Source organism: Muscardinus avellanarius (genome assembly GCF_963383645.1).
Source record: "Muscardinus avellanarius genome assembly, chromosome: 12".
Taxonomy (NCBI): Eukaryota; Metazoa; Chordata; class Mammalia; order Rodentia; family Gliridae; genus Muscardinus; species Muscardinus avellanarius.
In genome coordinates this window covers 69,331,196-69,351,905 of record NC_137798.1, presented here as the reverse complement: position 1 = coordinate 69,351,905, position 20,710 = coordinate 69,331,196, and the positions used below count along the sequence as shown (strand labels likewise).

The 20,710-nt window shown below is 43.9% G+C and overlaps 1 protein-coding gene across 1 annotated transcript in view; it reads right to left on the bottom strand.

The window, feature by feature from the left end:
• The window catches only part of MTHFD1 (methylenetetrahydrofolate dehydrogenase, cyclohydrolase and formyltetrahydrofolate synthetase 1), a gene marked incomplete at its 3' end in the record, with an annotated part of 83,046 nt that overhangs the window by 17,768 nt on the left and 44,568 nt on the right, over window positions 1-20,710 (bottom strand). Inside the window, exons 11-21 of the mRNA XM_080706767.1 lie at window positions 20,361-20,534; window positions 19,110-19,246; window positions 16,580-16,626; window positions 15,835-15,942; window positions 15,632-15,706; window positions 10,584-10,686; window positions 7,143-7,219; window positions 5,032-5,172; window positions 2,233-2,301; window positions 1,101-1,212; window positions 865-1,004 (exon numbers count right to left, since the gene is read on the bottom strand). Of these exons, the coding sequence (XP_080562893.1) occupies window positions 865-1,004; window positions 1,101-1,212; window positions 2,233-2,301; window positions 5,032-5,172; window positions 7,143-7,219; window positions 10,584-10,686; window positions 15,632-15,706; window positions 15,835-15,942; window positions 16,580-16,626; window positions 19,110-19,246; window positions 20,361-20,534 (1,183 nt within the window). The remainder of the gene's footprint in view (window positions 1-864; window positions 1,005-1,100; window positions 1,213-2,232; window positions 2,302-5,031; window positions 5,173-7,142; window positions 7,220-10,583; window positions 10,687-15,631; window positions 15,707-15,834; window positions 15,943-16,579; window positions 16,627-19,109; window positions 19,247-20,360; window positions 20,535-20,710) is intronic.

The window sequence follows — 20,710 nt, the reverse complement described above, 5'->3', positions numbered from 1 at the left end:
TTCTGAAAACTAGCACTATTTTTATAAGTTCGTACTGATTAAAAGATGTTAAAAAAACTAGAAGAAAAAGCGCAATTTTTTTTTTTTTCCCAGTGATACTGGGGTTCCTGGAAGCCCTTCTACCTCCGGGCTACACTCCCAGACCTATTTTATATTTTTATTTAGAAACAGAGTCTATTAAACCAGCGAGGCTGGCTCCGAACCAACGCAATCCTCTGTCTCCGCCTCCCGAGCGCGGTGATTACAAGCGTGCGCCAACATGCCCGGCGCAAAAAGTGCAGTTTCTCAGGAGCAGGAATCCAGGAAACGCAGAGCTCGGGCTGGAGCAGGAGACGAGCGAGTCCATGGCCACTTCTGTCGGTCACCCAGCAGCCGGCCAATCTCCTCTACCTGCCCTCGATGGCCACCCCGCCTTCCATTGCAGGCTGTCGATGGCCCTGTCTAGCAGGAACAACCATGAAGCTGACCTGTGCCCTGGCTAAATGGTTTTGTTGGCTGCCTGCCCATGCCACTATTTAGAAGGAAAACGGGATTCATAGTTATAGAGCACAGGCTGTCATTAAGGAGTCCTATGTGGCCAAGCACATGTCCTTGGAGGGGTTTATTTCCTAAGAAAGGCAGGGCACAAAGCCAAGTTGGGCCCTCCTCCTCAAATACCAAAGCTGGTGATATGTCTCTGAGTGACCGGCATATATGAGGCGCGGGGCGGCCAGCACCGAGCCGTCTGGCCACTCCTTGCTTCTGGTACCCTATTAATCACTGGGACAAGAGCAGCTTAATGCGCACATAGGCATGAATTACCCAACTTCCTTCAAGCCCCCAAACATTCCAGATCATCAGACCCTTCCAACTCTCGATCCTCACCGTGGGGCCACCCCCGTGCATCTTAAGAGCCCTGACAGTGGCAACGAGGACCACCACGTGCGGGCGGAGACCCGAATACCGGCACTTGATGTTAAAAAACTTCTCCATTCCAATGTCTGCTCCGAATCCTGCTTCAGTCACTGTAAGGAAGAAGAGCGACTGTAAAAACACCATTCCAACTCCACGGATGTTAAAGGGAAAATGGACTCTATTCACGGATGTTGCAAGGTGCTCACCAACGAAGCCTTCGGGTCCAACCAGCTTGAGTGCAATCCGGTCTGCGATGATGGACGAGTTCCCATGCGCAATATTGGCAAAAGGTCCAGCGTGAACGAACACAGGAGTGCCCTGTGGAAACGGCATCGTGAGCAAAGCCAGCAGCCCAGCTTGAGTGGGATCCCACTGTCAAGGGCATTGGAATTTAGCTGGAATTTGAAAGAAGACTTCCCAGAGGTTTCAAAAACACAAAGCCAGCCCTGGATGTGGTGGCATAACCCTGTAATCCTGGGAGGCTGAGGAAGGAGGATTGCAGGTTCCAGGCCAGTCTCGGCAACTTTGCAAGATCCTGTTTCAAAATTAAAAAATAGCTGAGGCGGGGCGTGGTGGTGTATGCTATTGCTTCAGGTACGTGGTGAGGCCCTTTACAACTCAGTGAGACCCTGTTTCAAAATAAAAAATAAAAAATAAAAAATAGGCCTGGGGTATAGCTTGGAGGTAGAATGCCCCTGGGTTCCATCCCTAGTACCCCCTCACCCCCCCCCACACACACTCAAGACTCTCAACAACCTACTAAGAACTGTTTCAAAAACAAAATCAAAAAGGGTTGAGGGTGTAGCTTGGAGGTAGACTGCCCCAGGCTCAACCCCCAGCACCGCACAAAAAAATGAATGAATGAATGAATATAATAGAGCTGGAGTTGTACCTCAGAGGTAGAATAGCCCTGGGTTCAGCCTCCAGTAACACACACACACACACACACACACACACACACACTTGCTCTTTTTTTTTTTTTTTTGAATGGTACTGGGGTTCCTGGAAGCCCTTCTACCTCCAGGCTACACTCCCAGACTTTTGTTTCTATATTTTTATTTGGAAACAGGGTCTCTTAAGCCAGCGAGGCTGGCTTCGAACCAGCGCGATCCTCCTGTCTCCGCCTCCCAAGCCCGGGGATTACAAGCGTGCGCCACCACGCCCAGCAGTCACCTCTTTTGTATGTCAATAATGTCTTAGTCACAGTTGTGAGAAAGAATAAGGAAAAAGACATGAGCAGCAGGAATGGTCTCTGACTGCCCAAGGAATCTGTGCTTTATAACCACTCTGCTCCGGATGTGGAAACAGATTGCGGAAGACAGGAGCTCCTCTGCCCACCTCCAGCGTCTGCATGAGATTGGGCTTGATCGCGTCCTTCATCAGCACTGTCAGCGCGCCGCTCACCCCCTGCAAAACAGACACAGAGGCGTCGATGTGCACCGCAAAACACAGCCTCCCAAAGCTGACACTCAACATCCTAGGCGCTCTCCTTTTAGCCATCTTGGAGCAATATTTTCACCTAAGTGAGATAGATCATTCACTTTTCTGGTTTGTTTTGTTTTTGTTTTTGTTTTCCTCTTGGATATTTTAAGCAGGGAAAACGGGTAGAATGAAGATGACATTCACTTGCAGTTTTTGGACAATCATGTAACTCTGGTAACAAGCATCTCAATCAAGCTTTGTTGCGGACTGATGTAAAGAATCCTTTTTTTTTTTTTTTTTGGTGGTACTGGGGTTCCTGGAAGCCCTTCTACCTCTGGGCTACACTCCCAGACCTATTTTTACATTTTTATTTGGAAACAGGGTCTCCTAAGCCAGCGCGCGCGGCTGGCTTCGAACCCGCGCGATCCCCCTGTCTCCGCCTCCCAAGCGCGGGGATTACAAGCGTGCGCCACCACGCCCGGCAAGAATCCATTTTTTTATTTTTATATTTTATGGCATTGGAGACACCCTCAGCCTATTTATTTTTTACTTTGAAACAGGGTCTCACTAAGTTGCAGAGGGCCTCACTAACTTGTTGAGTCTTGCCATGAACCTGTGATCCTCTGTCTCGGCCTCCCGAGTACTGGGATTACAAGTGTGTGCCACCGTACCTGGCTAGGATCCATTTTAAACTAGGTTAACGCACAGAAAAGCTAGTTCCTAGAGGAATGAGCTGTTTGTAAATTTGGTAGCTAGACAGAAATGGGCCAAAACCAATTCCACTAGGTGTTTCGCAAAGCTGAAAATAAACATGAACCCAGACGTCCAACACCAACAGTTAAATATCAGGGTCCTCTCACTGAGCTACACTTTCAGCCCTATGCTCAATATTAGTGATTTCTAAATTTCAGGCCTAGGTGTTAAGATTGAAAATACATGGTGACATATTAACTGTGAAAACCAAAGTTAAAATTTTCTCTTTTCTAAATTTCTACTATCACAGGCCAACTATTTTAGTCAATACAAATGAGCTTTAAAAAAAATAATCTTTTTTTCCCATTAAGATGTATGACTACAATGCACCAATAAAAATTTATTAAAAAAATTAAAATTAGCTGGGCATGGTGCCACATGCTTGTAATCCCCGCGCTTGGGAGGCGGAGACAGGAGGATCGCACAGGTTCGAACTCAGCCTCTCTGGCTTAAGAGACCCTGTTTTCAAATAAAATATAAAATAGGTCTGGGAGTATAGCCCAGAGGTAGAAGGGTTCCATGCCCAGTACCAAAAAAAAAAAATTAATCTAAGCCGGGCATGGTACGCACACTTGTAATCCCAGTACTTGGTAGGCTGAGATGTTTGTGGACAGCTTCAGCTACTTAGTGAGGCCCTGTACAATTCAGTAAGAACCTGTTTCAAAATAAAGAATAAAAAATCAGGCTGGGAGGCATAGCTTGGAGGTAGAATGCCCTCTGGGTTCCACCCCAGTACCGAAAAAAAAATTTAAGATGGTCAGGGTGGTATACACCTATAATCCCAGTACTTGGGAGACTGAGACAGGAGGATTGAAGGTTCACTGAGCCAGCCTTAGCTACTTGGTGAGGCCCTCTGAAACTTAGTGAGACAATATAAAGATTAAAATAAAGAATAAAGTCAGACGTGGTGGCACACACTTTTAAGTCGGGCAATGTTGGCACAGGATTGTAATCCCAGCTTTTGGGAGGCTGAGATAGAAGGATCGTGATTTTCAGACAGCCTCAGCTACTTAGTGAGGTCCTTTGCAACTCAGTGAGACTCTGTTTCAAAATAAAGAATAAAAAATAGGGCTGGGGGTGTAGTTCGGAGGTAGAATGCCCCTGGGTTCTATCCTCAGTACCTGTAAAAAAAAAAATAAATAAATAAAAATACAAAAGGGATAAGGGTGTAGCTTGGAGGTAGAATGACCCAAGATTCAATCCCCAGTACAAAAAAGGAAAAAGAAAAAAAAAAAAGAGGTGCAGTACTTATTTAGTACAGTACAGTACTTATTTAGAATGTACAAGGCCCCAGGTTCAATTCCCAGTACTGAAAAAAAAAAAAAAAATCTTGAAAAAACAACAAAAAAGAATTATCATTTCAAGAGACAAACAAAAAAACGAACAAAAAATTAAGGAAAGGAATTCTCATTTCAAGTCTCATTTTACCAGGCAGACAGTCAGAAACAATCCTGAAGTACAGAGCCAGCCTTGTGGGAACATCAGCTGGAATTGCTGGCTTGTTCCAAATGTTATCAGACTAGATGTGGTGACACGTAACGAGCGGCCTCTGTAAAGAGAGCTGAGCGCTCTGGGTGGGGCTCCCACATCCAAACCCAGAGCGTCTCTGAGTTTGAGGGTGATTCCAAACTCAGTTACTAACGGTCTCATTTAGACTCTCATATGTTTTCTGAAAACTGAAGCCCTAAACTCACTTGTGGAGATATATTCACAGGATGAAGATGTTATTCGAATCGCCTAAACTTGTGGTCGATTGTTGGAGCACACCACCCTTTAATTCACTATGAATAATAACGAATACGTTTACAAATGTCACAATTATCTTGTAATTAGCAAAATCAGATTGATGAGTGAATTGCAATGTGTTATGTAGGGCATAACTTTTGCTATCTATAACCGCTGAGAAGAGTTTAGGACTGTGGACACCAATGTGCCCCCAAGCCTGGTGCACCAGGAACTCACCAGATCTTCAGCACTGATGGGCTCTCCTTTTTTGCTGGAGGCTACCACCATTTTGGCGAGTCTTTCCCTCATGTCTTCCAGAGAACTGGTGAGAGCCAACACAGCCATGATTTCACTGGCCACAGAAATATCAAACTGTGCCTGGAGGCAGGAAAAACAGCACCGGTAAATTGGAAGCTTAAATTGCAAAAGTAGCCAAGTGTGCTGACACAGGTGGTGGTGACGCCTGTAATTCCAGTACTTGGGAGGCTGAGAAAGGAGGATCTCAGATTCAAGGTCAGCCCCAATAACTTAGTAAGATCCTCAGCAACTTGGTAAGATTTAAGATTGTTTCTAAATAAAAAACAAAAGCTGGACATGGTGGTGCGTGCTTAGAATCCCAGTACTTGGGAAGCTGAGACAGGAGAACTGCAGGTTTGTAGCCAGATGCAGCAACTTCCCAAGCCTCTCTGCAACTCGGCGAGACCCTGTTTCAAACCAAATAAAAATAAAGCTGAGGGTGTAGCTCAGAGGCAGAATACCCCTGGGTTCAATCCTCAATACCACCAAAAGCATATATAAGATAAAATAGAGCTAGAGATGTAGCGCAGTAGTAGAATGCCAGCGGACCCAAGCCCCAGTATTTAAAATATAAAAAAATGTATTCAAAATAATTTTTAAGCCTGCGGTAGTGGCATACACTTGTACTCTCAGTACTTGAGAGGCTGAGACAGAAGGACAGCAGGTTTCAGCCCAGCCTCAGCAACTTAGTGAGGCCTTCTGCAACTTAAGTGTGACCTTGTTTCAAAATAAAGAATAAGAAATAGAAGGTGGGCATGGTGGTGCACATGCTTGTAATCCCAGCATTTGGGAGGCTGAGACAGGAAGATCACGGTTCGCAGCCAACCTCAGCTACTACTTAGTGAGGCCCTTTGCAACGCAGTGAGACTCTCTTTCAAAATAAAGAATGAAGGGCCGGGCGTGGTGGCGCACGCTTGTAATCCCCGCACTTGGGAGGCGGAGACAGGAGGATGGCACTGGCTCGAAGCCAGCCTTGCTGGCTTAAGAGACCCTGTTTCCAAATAAAGAAATACAAAATAGGTTTGGGAGTGTAGCCCCGAGGTAGAAGGGCTTCCAGGAACCCCAGTGCCACCAAAAAAAAAAAAAAAAAAAAAAAAAAAAAAAGAATGAAAAATAGGGCTGGCGGTGTAGCTCGGGTAGAATTCCCCTAGGTTCCATCCCAGAACTGCAATAAATAAATAAATAAATAAATAAATAAATAAATAAATAAATAAATAAATAAATAATAAAAAATAGGGCTGGGGAAGCTGGGCATGGTGGTGCACACTTGTAATTCCAGCATTTGGGAAGCTGAGACAGGGGGATCATGGTTCAAGGATTCAAGGACAGCCTCAGCTTCTATAATAAGGCTCTTTGCAACTCAGTGAAACCCTGTTTAAAACAAAAAATAGGGCTAGCTCCTAGAATGCCCCTGGGTTCAATCTCTAGTACCACAATAAAAAGGGGAAAAAAATTTTTTTTTTAATGTGAAAGTAATTATTTTTGGCCTCCAAGGCTTAAACAAATAGCTGAAAAAGGTGGAACAGTGGAATGCTACACAAAGAACTTTATGAAAACACAAAAATAATCCTCCAATAACAAAAACTTACAACTAATTATTCCAAGACCTTGACTAGCCAATTTTTAAAATTAAATGTGCTAGTATGACCAATAAGCAATTATTTTATCCCCATGAAAGCAGTCTGGAATTGTGGTTATGGTTTCTCTAACAAACATGGGACCACAGCAAAGAAGCTCTTACGCCAAAGAGACGCTGCCAAGTGACCACAAAAGAGAAGCAATTTTAGCCAATTCATATGCGAGGATATTCACTCGGGGCCTCTCCACCTCCGGGAAGAAAAATGCCGGGGGAAAACGCACAGGTGACACATGGGATTTATTGCAGAAGCTGTCAGGAGTGCTCAGTATCACACCTACTCACTTCCATTTTAAAAGGGAGAAGGCAGAACAACACCTGGCAGTATCAGCCGTATGGGAGAGGACGGAGGAGGGGAGATGCAGTGAGCTCCAGTCCGCACGAGCGGTTTACTAAGGAAGTAACAAATAGTTACCGTCCGCGTGTGCCCTTTCTCTGTGGGCGCCTGGCCAATTGTGATCTTCCTCAGGAATCTATCGTTGGTATCCAACACTGCAGTGGAAAGGGAAGACACAGAACGGCTTTTAGTAAAAGGACCACGGAGCTCAAGGGAGCAGCAGTTTTAAAACAAGTCTCATTTGATGATGGCCTATTATGATTTGATTCCCAAACGGAGGGCAAAGCTGGAGTATGGGTCAAGAAATGATATTTGCATACCACACATGCACCAGAATTATTATTTTTTTTTATTTTTTTATTTTTTGGTGGTACTGGGGTTCCTGGAAGCCCTTCTACCTCCGGGCTACACTCCCAGACCTCTTTTTACATTTTTATATTTGGAAACAGGGTCTCCTAAGCCAGCGCGCGTGGCTGGCTTCGAACCTACGCGATCCTCCTGTCTCTGCCTCCCAAGCGCGGGGATTACAAGCGTGCGCCACCACGCCCGGCCAGTACCAGAATTATTTTTAAAGTAAAGGAATTCAGAGTGGCTGGGTTTTATCCCTGCTAGAGAATTCAAACTAGAAATCTCCGCACTCTATTTTTAAGCATGTTCTGTATTACAAAACAAAACAGAGCAGTGTGCTTTTCCACAGGTTGAAGGTTTTGTACTTGTGCGGAGTGACTCACTGACCTTCCACCGTCCAGAGAAACACAAAGGCCCTCAACTCAAAGCAAGTGCAAATGCCTTTTGAAATATGCCAGGTAATGGGCCTGGCCGTTCCTTCAGCACATTCTCTTCATCTGACAGCATTTCTACCAATGACATAACCAAGGCAAATACGGCACAGATCAACCAACCAATCAGTCATGACCCCGCCTCCCAGGACTTACTGCTAACGTTCCACTACGGTCCTAATTTGGGTTTTCATCTGTATAGTATAATAGGAAGTATATCTGATCTTTGTCCTGGGTTCCTGGCACAAAGCTCCTAGAGCCCTTGGAATTTAAACAGTGAAAAGAAGCTGGCCGTGGTGGCCCACGCTTGTAATCCCAGTACTTGGGAGGCTAAGACAGGAGGACTGCAGCTTCAAGGCCAGTCTCATCACCTTAGTGAGACCCTGTTTCAAAATAAGGCTGGGGGTATAGTTCAGAGAGGTAGAATGCCCCTGAGTTCCATCCCTAGTAACACACACACACACACACACACACAAACAGGAGTATCTTGTTATTCATAAGTAAACCCCTGCTGATCACACCTGAGTTTACGCTACTGAGGTGACATAGGTCCCCTACATAGCTTCAGGAAGAAACGGGTCACCAGGAAGCCAAGTGATTAAAGAGTTGGAACTTCCAGCCCTCTCTACTCTCTACCACCCATTCTCACAAAGGGGACTCTAGAGAGCAAGGCCTGTAGAAATGCTAATAAGGACTGGGTGTCCTGTGATTTAACTCAGTTCTGACACTGTCTGAAACAGATCTGCAGGATACTCAGTTTCTTTCTTTCTGGGGATAGAACCCAGGGGCATTTGACCTCTGAGCTACATCCCCTGCCCTATTTTTTTATTCTCTATTCTCTCTCTCTCTCTCTCTCTCTCTCTCTCTCTCTCTGTGTGTGTGTGTGTGTGTGTGTGTGTGTGTGTGGTACTGGGAATGGAACCCAGGAGTTTTTCTACCTCCGGGCTATACTCCCAGGCCTATTTTATACTTTATTTGGAAATAGGGTCTCACTAGGTTGCTGAGAACCTCACTAAGTAGCTGAGGCTGGCTTCGAACCTGTGCGATCCTCCTGTCTCAGCCTCCCAAGTGCGGGGATTACAAGCGTGAGCCACCACACCCGGCTTATTCTTTATTTTGAAACAGGGTCTCACTAAATTACGGAGGGCCTCACTAAGTAGCTGAGGCTGTCCGTGAATCGCGATCCTCCGGTCTCAGCCTCCTGCCCGGTGGATACTCAGTTTCTATTGGAAAACTGAACTGAATTGTTCTGGGAGGAAAAAACCCTAAACATATGGTATCAGAAGTAAAGTACTGAGAGTAGTGAGTATGGTGGAGAAAAAGTAGTATGAAATTTCAGTATGAAATGACAAACACCATCAAATACAAAATGAACAACCAAACACCAAAACCAAAACAAACTAGCTCATACTCTAAAGGGGTCGGAGAAGAAGCACACTTTTCCTGGGTGTGGGGATTAACCCCAGGGCCTCACGCAGGCTTGGCGAGTACTCTAACACAGAGCCACACCCTGCCATAGGAGAAGCCTTTTTAAAGAACTTGATAATCTTCCATAAAGACTATAATAATGCCTGGAGACATGGCTCAAAGTCTGTCGAGCGTGCGTTTTAGCATACTCGAGGCCCTGTGTTCAGTTCAATTCGGTCCCTCCCAACTATTATAATTTAAAAACCCAAAATTGTGAGTGTTCTCTCTCTTTTTCTTGAGTGAAAAATATAATGTGTTGTTGCAGCTAAACTTTACTTTTCAAAACATATAGGTTCCAGGTCCTTATAACCAATTTTTTTGTATAAAATAGGCAGTTACTGGGTATGATCCCAATTTTGTGTGTCTCTACTTTCTGAGAAAGCACGAATTAGACACAAAGCAAAAGCAAAAGAGATATTACGGTTTCAACATGGGTCTTTAGCTTATTCCTTCTAAAACATCAGGCCGCTTATTTAAAGCTATTGAAGCAAAGGAAGAAATACCGGTGTGGTTTTAGATATTAAGTGTCATCTTAAAATGTCATCAACAGTTACCATGCCAATACAGAATACAAAAACAGCCAATAAATTGCCCTTCAGCTTCATTCTGCAAGGTGGCGAGAGCTTCCTCTCAGCAGTGACATAATAGATGAATGTACTGTTGGGCCAAAATGAAATTCTAAGCCAGGCTAATTGTGCAGAGAAAAAAGCAACATATGGTGGCAAAGCCAGGCAACTCAGTCACCAAGTATTTAAACCTTGAAGGCTACCTAATTTGTTATAGGAGAACTCAATAAAATGAAGTAAAAAATGATTAGGCAAGCTGCAGTCACAAGAAAAAAGAAAAAAAAAATCAACTCCCTGATGCCAGACGAGAGTTCTGAGAATAAAGGGCACACATGATTCAAGCAGTGATTAGACATAATTTCTCTACTTCATGACACCAAAACTTTTTGCATAAAATGAAACTTTAAAAATGTTATTTTGGGTTTATGCATGAACTTCCTTGAAACCACCCTCATTTCAATCAACACTGAGTAGATAGGAAGATGTTCAACTCATACAACCAGGGGAGTTTGATGATAGCTAATAAGGAGAAATACTGATGCAGGTGGTAAGAAAGACAAATGCTGTTAATGTCACCACCTTGACCACGCCTTAACCACGAAAACACTGGCCCCAACGCTTCCACACCACACACGTCCACAGCAGTCCTGAAGGGTGTGGGGTGTGCACAGGATTGAACACATGGGGCTCGTGCCCTTCCCTGATACCTCTTTGCCAAGTGATGGTTTCTGGATCAATATCCAGTCTTGCAAATCTGTTTATCTCTTCATCTGTCAGTGTGGCAGGGTCAGTCTTTTCAATGCCTAGTCTCTGAAGAGGCAGAAAATTTAAAACATAAAATAAGACAAAGCAAACAGCATAATAAGTTAAAAGGAAAATTTAACCCCTATCTTGAGATAGGGTCCCCTGTAAAAAATGTGAACCATCTTAAGTTCAGAAGGGAAAATGGGGACCCCCCCCCTCGGCCAAACCTAGAGATTACTCATTTACAAATACTGATGTGTTTGTCAGTCAGGCACAATGGCCCATGCTTGTAATCTCAGTATTTGGGAGGCTGAGACAGGAGTATTACAGGTAGAGGCAATTTAAGGAAGCCCTCCATAACTTAAAGAGACCCTGTTTCAAAATAAAAAATAAGTAGGGCTAGGGGTGTGGCTCAGAGGTAGAATGTCCCTGGGTTCAATCCCCAATAACCAAAACACACACACACACACACATACTCTGACATATTTATTGACTTGTCTCTGTAACTGAGGCCTTCAATCCAGTCCTAAATAAGCCTTGATCAAGAAATGTTATAAGATTCAGATGCATGTCCTGGTTCATCCAACCAAAATATATTGAAAGGAAAAGCAATATACAAAGATTTTGTTTTGCCAGGTGTGATGGCTCGTAATTGTGATCCCAGTACTTGGGAGGCTAAGATAGGAGGATCACAGGTTCAAATCCAGCCTCAGCAACTTAGCAAGGCTCCCGGAAACATGGCGGGATCCTGTTTCAAATCAAACAATAGGGTTGGGAATGTCACTCGAAGGCCGAATGCCTCTGGATCCAGTCCCCAGTACCACTGGTTTTGTTTTGTTTGTGGTGCTAGGGACGAAAACAAGAGACTTACACATGGCTAGGTAAGGACTCTGCCACTAAGCTACATCCCCAGCCCCTCTACTACTGAGACAAATATCTTTAATTAGACAATCAAGAAGCCAAATTTAAATAAAAATTTAGGGGACAGGGATGCAGGTCAGTGGTACAGTGTTTACCTAACATGTGCAAGGAAGGCCTTGGGCTCAATTCCCAGCACAACAAAATAAATAAATAAATAAATAAATAAATAAAGCTTAGGAAGTTCACAAATAAATGTCAATCAACAAAAATCAATCTAAATTATTTTTTACATGCTTTTTATGTAGTAGTATATTTTTGCTGACTTCTCACTGTTCCCAAAGACACAAAAAGGCTTCTATTTTTTTCCTCCTCACATAATTTGGCATTTTTATTGGCTTATAGTGTTTATTCAGCTCAATCCTGAAATGGAAAACACTTAGAAAATGCTTTCCTCTTTTCTTCTAACTCATGGTAGTTTAAAAAAAACTCCAAGACCCACTCTGCCCCAAGTTCCTTTCTTGTGTTATGAGGATCTGTTTCAAAACCTCAGATGCGTTCCCAGTCACTTACTAGCTTGTCAAAGAGCCCCACAAAGCCTAGAACATGAAATTGTCTACCAAAGCCAGTAAAACCTACCCTGCTAGGGATCTGCTATTGACAACCTGCTCTTGAGCAAGCACCCATGGACTATTGTTGCAGCATCAAAATATAAAGTTTAGCTGGGCATGGTGGTGCAGGCCTGTAATTCCAGTACCCAGGAGGCTGAGACAGGAGGATTGCAGGTTCAAGACTAGCCTTAAAAAAGTAGCAAGGCCCTCAATGACTTAGTGAGACCCTGTTTCAAAATAAATAGTAAAACAGAAAAATAAATAGTAAAATAGGGTCAGGGGTGTAGTTTGTAGGTAGAACACCCTTGGGTTCAGTCTCCAGTATCACATACACACATATACACATACACAAACAAAAAAAACCCAAAACAAAAATAGAACTGTCGCTGGGTGTGGTGGCGCACGCTTGTAATCCCCGCACTTGAGAGGCTGAGACAGGAGGATCGCAAAGGTTCGAAGCCAGCCTCAGCTACTTAGTGAGGCTCTCAGCAACTTAGTGAGACCCTGTTTTCAAATAAATTATAAAATAGGTCTGGCAATATAGCTCGAAGGTCGAAAGCCCCTCAGCCCCTGGATTCCACCCCCAGTACCACAAAAAAAAAAAAAAAAAAAAAAGGTTACTGATAATAAATAGCACGTATCACCGAGTAGGAAGTAGCTCGGCAGTAGAATGTTCCTGGGTTCCATCCCCAGACCCAGAAAAAATGCCCTTGGGTTCAATCCCTACTATCACATAAATAAGTAAATAGCAGTTCACATAATTTATTGAATACTTCCATGTGCCATGCTGTCTATGCATATAGATAGATTAAAACATTTTTTTTGCAGTACTGGGATGGAACTCAGGCACATTCTACCTTGAACTACACCCCCAGTCATTTATTTATTTATTTATTTATTTATTTATTTATTTATTTATTTATTTGTGGTACTGGGGTTCCTGGAAGCCCTTCTACCTCCGGGTTATACTCCCAGACCTATTTTATTTTTGGAAACAGGGTCTCTCTCTCTCTCTCTCTTTTTTTTTTTTTTGGTGGTACTGGGGGTAGAACCTAGAAGCTTTCTACCTCCGGGCTATACTCAGAGACCTTTTTTTTTTTTTATATTTTATTTGGAAACAGGGTCTCACTAAGTTTCTGAGAGCCTCACTAAGTAGCTGAGGCTGGCTTCGAACCCGTGCGATCCTCCTGTCTCAGCCTCCCAAGCGCAGGGATTACAAGCGTGCGCCACCACGCCCGGCTGAAACAGGGTCTCTTAAGCCAGCATGACTGGCTTCAAACCTGCAGGATCCTCCTGTCTCCACCTCCCAAGCGCAGGGATTACAAGCATGCGCCACCATGCCCAGCCCTATGTTTTATTTTTAATTTTTATTTTTAAATCTTTGAAACAGGGTACCACTAAGTTGCACAAGGTCTAAGGAGCTGAGACTGGCTGCAAGCCTTCAATCAACCTGCCTCAGCCTCCCAAGTATTGGGATTATAAGTGTGCGTCACCATGCCTGGCTAAAATTTCTTTCCTACTTTTTCAGTAAAGTAATACATGAATTTATTTTTTAATTTTATTTTTAAAACTCCTCTGTGCCGCCGGGAGTGGTGGCGCACGCTTGTAATCCCCGCGCTTGGGAGGCAGAGACAGGAGGATCGCGCAGGTTCGAAGCCAGCCGCGCGCGCTGGCTTAGGAGACCCTGTTTCCAAACAAAAATGTAAAAGTAGGTCTGGGAGTGTAGCCCGGAGGTAGAAGGGCTTCCAGGAACCCCAGTACCACCAAAAAAAAAAAAAAAAAAAAAAAAAAAACTCCTCTGTGCTGCTCTTTTAAAGGCCTAGCCTGCATGGCCTCATATCTGCCAATCTGTTCCCCATCATTATAGTTTTGTCTTATTGAGAATGTCACTTAAATGGAGGCATACAGCCGGGCGCGGCGGCGCACGCCTGCAATCCCAGTATGTGGGAGACAGAAAAGAGGTTCAAAGACAGCCTCAGCAAGTAGTGAGACTCTCATCAACCTAGTGAGACCCTGTTTCAAAATGAAATAGGTCTGGGGATATAGTTTGGAGGTAAAATGTCTCTGGGTTCAATTCCTAGTACAAAAAAAAAAAACAAAAAAACACACAGTACAGCTTCTCAGTTCTTCCCCTCGTGCTGTCGATGTTCACTTGGGCTGTGAGTATCAGCAGCTCATTTCCTTTTTATTGTACAGATGTACCACAGTTTGTTTATCTACGCATCCACCAAAAGACATTTTAGAATATTCTTAGTTTGGAAAAGACTATGAATCCACTAAAACATTCACATATAGGTTTTTGCGTGAACATATGTTTTCATTTCTCTTAGGTAAAACCCCGTAATTGGATTTTTGGGTCATGAGGTATAGTATATGCTTAATGACTATATATACTTGTTATAAAAATTGGAATAAGGCAAGGCATGGTGGCTCATGCCTGTAATCCATTACTTGGGAGTCGGAGACAGGAGGGTCACAGATTCGAGGCCAGTTTGTCTTTTTTGGTACTGGAGCTTGAACCCAGGGGCATTCTACACCCCCATCCCTGTTTTATTCTTTATTTTGAAACAGGAACTCACTATGTTGCAGAGAGCCTAAGTTCCTGAGGCTGGCTACGAACCTTCAAACTTTCTGTCGCAAGCTCCCAAGTAGTGGGATTACAAGTGTGTACCACCACACCCAACTCTGGATTACCTGTTTTATTTTTTTCCCCTTTCTTTTCTCTTTTTTATTTGTGATGCTGGGGATGAAACCCGGAGGCTTTCTACCTCCGGGCTACACTCCCAGACCTATTTTATATTTTATTAGAAACAGGGTCTCACTAAGTTGCTGAGAGCCTCACTCAGTAGCTGAGGCTGGCTTCGAACCTGTGCGATCCTCCTGTCTCAGACTCCCAAGTGCTGGGATTACAAGCGTGCGCCACCATGCTACCTGTTTTATTTTTTAAACAGTCTCACTAAGTTGTGGTGGGCCTTGCTAAGTAGCTGAGGCTGCTGCAACCTGCCATCCTCCTGTCTCAGCCTCCCAAGTACTAGGATTACAAGCATGTGCACCACGTTCAGCTAACCATTCACTTATTAAACACAGTCCCTTATCTGTGCAGGGCAAATGAAGTATTATTACCCCCATTGATAAGAGGAGTAAACTGATCAAGTCATATAACACATTTGCTTACGGTCCCCAGGATGCAAAGAGTGATTCAAGCTCTAAAAGCTTGAATCTGCCATAATAATGCCCTGACTCTCCACGCTATAAAAGATGCATCAGTTTGGTGTTTTTTTTTTAAAGCTGAGGTCAGGTTGTCTATGCTCTATTTATCACAGGACTAACCACTTATAGTTTATAAATAAATGAGAAGTAAGCTCTCCCACCATTCCTTGCCACCTATATCATGACCTTAGGTCTATTATAATTTATGTAACTGGACCCAGAGCCAGCTACTTTTAGGATAGCTTTACATCCTTATCATAACTTTATATATAGGACTTTACATCCTTATATAATGTTACGTAACCTCATAAATGAGGAAGGAAAAAGCTTACCCGTAACCTTCGGATTTGGATATCAGAGAACTTTCTCACTCCATTTACTGATGGTACCAAACGATTAAAGAGAGCCTTAGAGAAAAGAAAAAAAAAAAAAGAGTTTTTAGAAGAACCCCATTCCATTCCTCTCTACATTAGCACCCGAAGGAGGGGTACTAATTCAAGTGCATCAGCTCTTTCGAAAGTCCTCAGCACCCTACCTTGTCTGTCTGGGTCAGTTCGTGGAACATCCGAGCATCGATGGCCGCAGCCACAAGGTTGTTAGCTGCAGTGATGGCGTGGATGTCACCAGTGAGGTGGAGATTAAACTACGAAAGAACAGAAGTCACATTGGTTTCCCAGCTGCTCTGCAACTTTCCAACTTCCATTCTATCACAACCAAGTTAACCCATGTTAACACTAGGGAATACTAATGGCTGCTGGACTAATGCCCAAAGGTGGGAGCTCCTGGGCACATGAGTGGCTGGCTGTCCTCAGCAGTGACTTCTCTCATACAAGATGTAACATATTCTTCTCAATGACAGATCCAGAGACCACAAATGCCACACCTGGGGACCCACAGCATCTGGGATTACTGAGGACACACTCATCCTTTAACCAATGAGAGAGGAGTCACTGGGGCAGAACCAACTCTAAGGCCACATCATGTTCCCATTTCTGTCCTTAGTGTTCTGAATGCACTGTGTGTCGGTGCTTCTCAAAACCATGGCTCATTTGATCACCTGCTTAAAATGAACATTACCACCGGAAGCCAGACTTGGGAACCAAACTGTCCCAAGTCTACAGATGAAGATGGTTTTCCCTTGTGTGTACCTTCTGCTGAGAAATAAGACATATGTCCACTATATGTTCTACTTATTTTGTTTAAATTAATCTCTGGATTAAAAAAAAAAAGGTATAAAGAGCTCTAAGGAAAAAAAAAAAACTAAAAAAAGACTACTTTACCTCCTCCATAGGAATGACCTGGGAGTAGCCACCTCCTGCAGCGCCACCTAGGGGACAGTGTAGGGTGGGGACATGTTGAGCATATTTCTCCATGACATGGAATCCACACAAATGCAAATGGATTTTTGTAACTAAGCATATTATTTGTTTATTTTTTACAACTATTTGGACAATTTGATCAAGTGTTTTCTAATTTTCTTTTACCATGCTAAAACACTTGATCTTGTTCATACTGAATAGTCTCTCAATTGAAATCCGAGTCTAAATGACAAAACCACGAACACATACATACATACCTAGTCATTATCTTTAGAAATAGGCTCACTGAGATTCCTAACACGTTAAAAGACTCAGCTGACAGTTGCATAAAGGCAAACCTGTTCAATTTCCTACCCTCAGAAACCAACTCTGGCTTTCAAAAAAGGAATAAAGTACTCACACCTAACAGACTCTGATTTCTCCTGAACAGTAGACACAGATTAAAAAACAGCCAAACTGCTAGAGTTTTTTTTGGTGTGTGTGGTACTGGGGGTGGAACCCAGAGACTTTCTACCTCTGGGCTATACTCCCAGACCTATTTTATATTTTATTTGGAAACAGGGTCTCACTAAGTTTCTTAGAGCCTCACTAAGTAGCTGAGGCTGGCTTCGAACCTGTGCGATCCTCCTGTCTCAGCCTCCCAAGCACGGGAATTACAAGCGTGCGCCACCACGCCCGGCTCCAGTGCTAGAGTTTTACTGGCCCATTTGGATTATTAACACAAGGCCAGAAAATGTCCAGGTTACCATGTCATCAGTGAAATAAATGTTAACCGGACAATAGATTTTATTTTTGTGGAGCAGAGACCATACAATGAGGCAATGAGAAGAAAAGGAGAATAACAGGTTCACTAAGAAGAACAAGAGGAAAGGCTCCTTCCAGGATCACAAAGGGGCCAAGACAAGCTCAAAAGCAGAACTAAGTTAGCATATATCTCATAAAATTAGAAGGAGGGCGGAGGTGTGCAAGGTAGCAACACTGGTAGTAAATTACTAGAACAAAGAGAATGGGAACCCTGTCACCAAGTAAATGAGAAAGCTAACTCTAATAACCTGTGATAGTTAATAAAAAGTTTTAATTAAACAAGCATCGTGTTTGCAGTACTAAGGTAATCAAAATCTGAAGGTTAATTATAGTTACTGATGTCATGTTCTCATCCAATCTGAAAAAGTGCTGCACAGAAGGTTGAGGTCTAGAGCTTGAAATACACGTGGAGAGCTACTCTGTACTTAAGAATGGTGCCTCTGACCAGGTTACTGCTAAAGCCCTGCGGTTGCTTGTATAAAATGGGCACAGTACTACCTTCTATCAGAGGATAAAATAAAATAATATGCAGCCGGGCGTGGTGGTGCACGTTTGTAATTCCAGCATTTGGGAGGCTGAGATGGGAGGATCACAGTTCGCGGACAGCCTCAGCTACTCAGCGAGGCCCTTTGCAAATCAGTGAGACCTTGTTTCAAAAAATAAACCGGGCGTGGTGGCGCACGCTTGTAATCCCTGCGCTTGGGAGGCTGAGACAGGAGGATCGCACGAGTTCAAAGCCAGCCTCAGCTACTTAGTGAGGCTTTCAGCAACTTAGTGAGACCCAGTTTCCAAATAAAATATTAAAGAGGTCTGGGAGTATAGCCCGGAGGTAGAAAGCCTCTGGGTTCCACCCCCAGTATCACACACACACACACACACACACACACACACACACGCACACAAAAGAATAAAAAATAGGGCTGGGTGTAGCTCTGAGGTAGAATGCCCCTGGCATTTACTGGTTCCATCCCCAGTAAAAAAAATATAAGTAAGCCGGGCGTGGTGGCACATGCTTGTAATCCCAGCATTAGAGAGGCTAAGACCTGGAGGATTGTGGTTCGAGGACAGCCTCAGCTACTTAGTGAGGCCATCTGCAACTCAGTGAGACCCAGTTTCAAAATAAAGAATAAAAAAAAAAAATAGGGCAGGGGCTGTAGCTCGGAGGTCAAATGCCCCTGGGTTCCATAAAAAAAAACTATATATGTGTGTGTGTGTGTGTGTGTGTGTGTGTGTGTGTGTAAATAAATAAAAAATAAAATAATATGCATAAACTGCTTAGCATAATACCTGACACAAAGCAAACATTGAATGAGAACAGGCTTTGTTCATTCCCAACAGGAGACATCCGGGGAGCTTGTCTCTCTCTCAAGAGTGTCAGTACCTATGATTACCTTTATTGCTACTGAGACAGTGGACTATTAAAGTTTTCTACAAACAACAACAAAACACTTAACAACAAAACACTTCCATCTACAACGTACCCACCCCAGAGAATCCCTACGCAATGTCAGAGTGTCAGGAATTGGAGTGACCCAATGAAAGCCTTTAGCAAATGCACCACTCTGGGGCTTGGACACCAGGTATTCCTGGTACGTCAATGAGCTGAAGACTCCATTAGCATGCAGGCTCTGGGAGGACTGCAGGAGAGGCAGGTGCCCCAGCCACCCTGGGCTAGCCCCACGAGTACCTTTTATTCCAAAGGTGGGGCCTTGAGAGGGCTGCCGCACACAAGCGAAGACATTCTGGTAAAGGTGGGCGCCGAGGGCTTGCACCAGCCCGATTGTGGTCGTGCTTTTTCCTTCCCCCAGGGGTGTAGGGGTGATTCTTCAAGATGAGAGCAAAAGAGAAAAGGTTGTCTGAATCACTAAGCCAGAACTAAGGGACCCTAAAGAATGACTCATTCCAAATAAGAAGGGCAAAAGGCCCTGAAAGGAATCTTTTCTAAGAGTCTTAGTTGTAATTTCCAAAAAAGCTTAAAACAAAAAAGGGCAACTGTAAGGAACAAATATATTTGACACTTCAACTTGTAGACAGAGGCTATCTTCTTAATTTCTCAATTTATAATCTCAAAAACTAACTTTTGGAGCCGGGCGTAGTGGCACACGCTGGTAATTCAAGCATTTGGGAGGCTGAGATAAAAGGATCATGGTCCATGGACAGCCTCAGCTACTACTTAGTGAGGCCCTTTGCAACTCAGTGAGACCCTATTTCAAAATAAAGAATTAAAAAATAGGGTTGTGGCTGGGCGTGGTGGCGCACACTTGTAATCCCCGCGCTTGGGAGGCAGAGACAGGAGGATCGTACAGGTTCGAAGCCAGCCGTGCTGGCTTAAGAGACCCTGTTTCCAAATAAAAGTATAAAATAGGTCTGGGAGTGTAGCCCGGAGGTAGAAGGGCTTCCCAGGAACCCCAGTACCACCAAAAAAAAAAAAAAAAAAAGGTTGTGGCTGTAGCTCGGAGGTAGAATGTCCTGGGGTTCAATCCCCAGTACTGAAAAAAAACAACACAAAACTAACTTTGGCCTGGGATGTGGCTCAGTGGCCCATGGCTTGCCTAGTTTATGCAAGGTCCTGAGTGTCATCCCTACCACTGCAAAAATAAATGAGTAAATAAATAACTTTTATATATAACCTAGCCCAGCAACAAAGATGACTGTTCAAAAGATCTGCTGAATTAATCACTCAGGGGTTTAAAATAAAAAACCTCAGGTGATTCTATCTGAAAAGCAAACTCTTCCCCCTATGAGACTGATAAGCTTAACCAATTTTCCCAATCTCTGAAAGACGCCCGTTCTTCCCTACCTCACAGCATTGCTATAAGGCTCAAACGAGATCCAACACCTGAGAAAATGCCAAAACCAAGGCGAAGCCACCTCCACACGCGCTTGCTAAGTGTTAAACGCAACCCCTGGTGACAGCAGCCGGGCGAGGACCCCGTACCCAGTCACTACCACGTATCTCCCGTCCGCCTGGTGCTTCAGGCGTTCCAGCGCCGACAGCAGGACTTTGGCCTTTGTTTCGCCGTACAGTTCCACCTCCTCAGAGAGCAGGCCGATTTCTTGAGCCAGGTTACCAATGGGCTTCGGTTTGCAAGATCGTGATATGTCAATGTCACTTTAAAAACACAGAAGACTGGTATCAGCCTTTTTCCCCTGGATTCACTTACTCATACACTAGTAATGGCACCCCCCCATGCCCCTCTGATGGCGCTTCCACTGGGAGCATTTATGCACCCACAATACCCATCAGGGGAAAAAAATCCAGCAATCTACAAAACAAATAATTCCGCA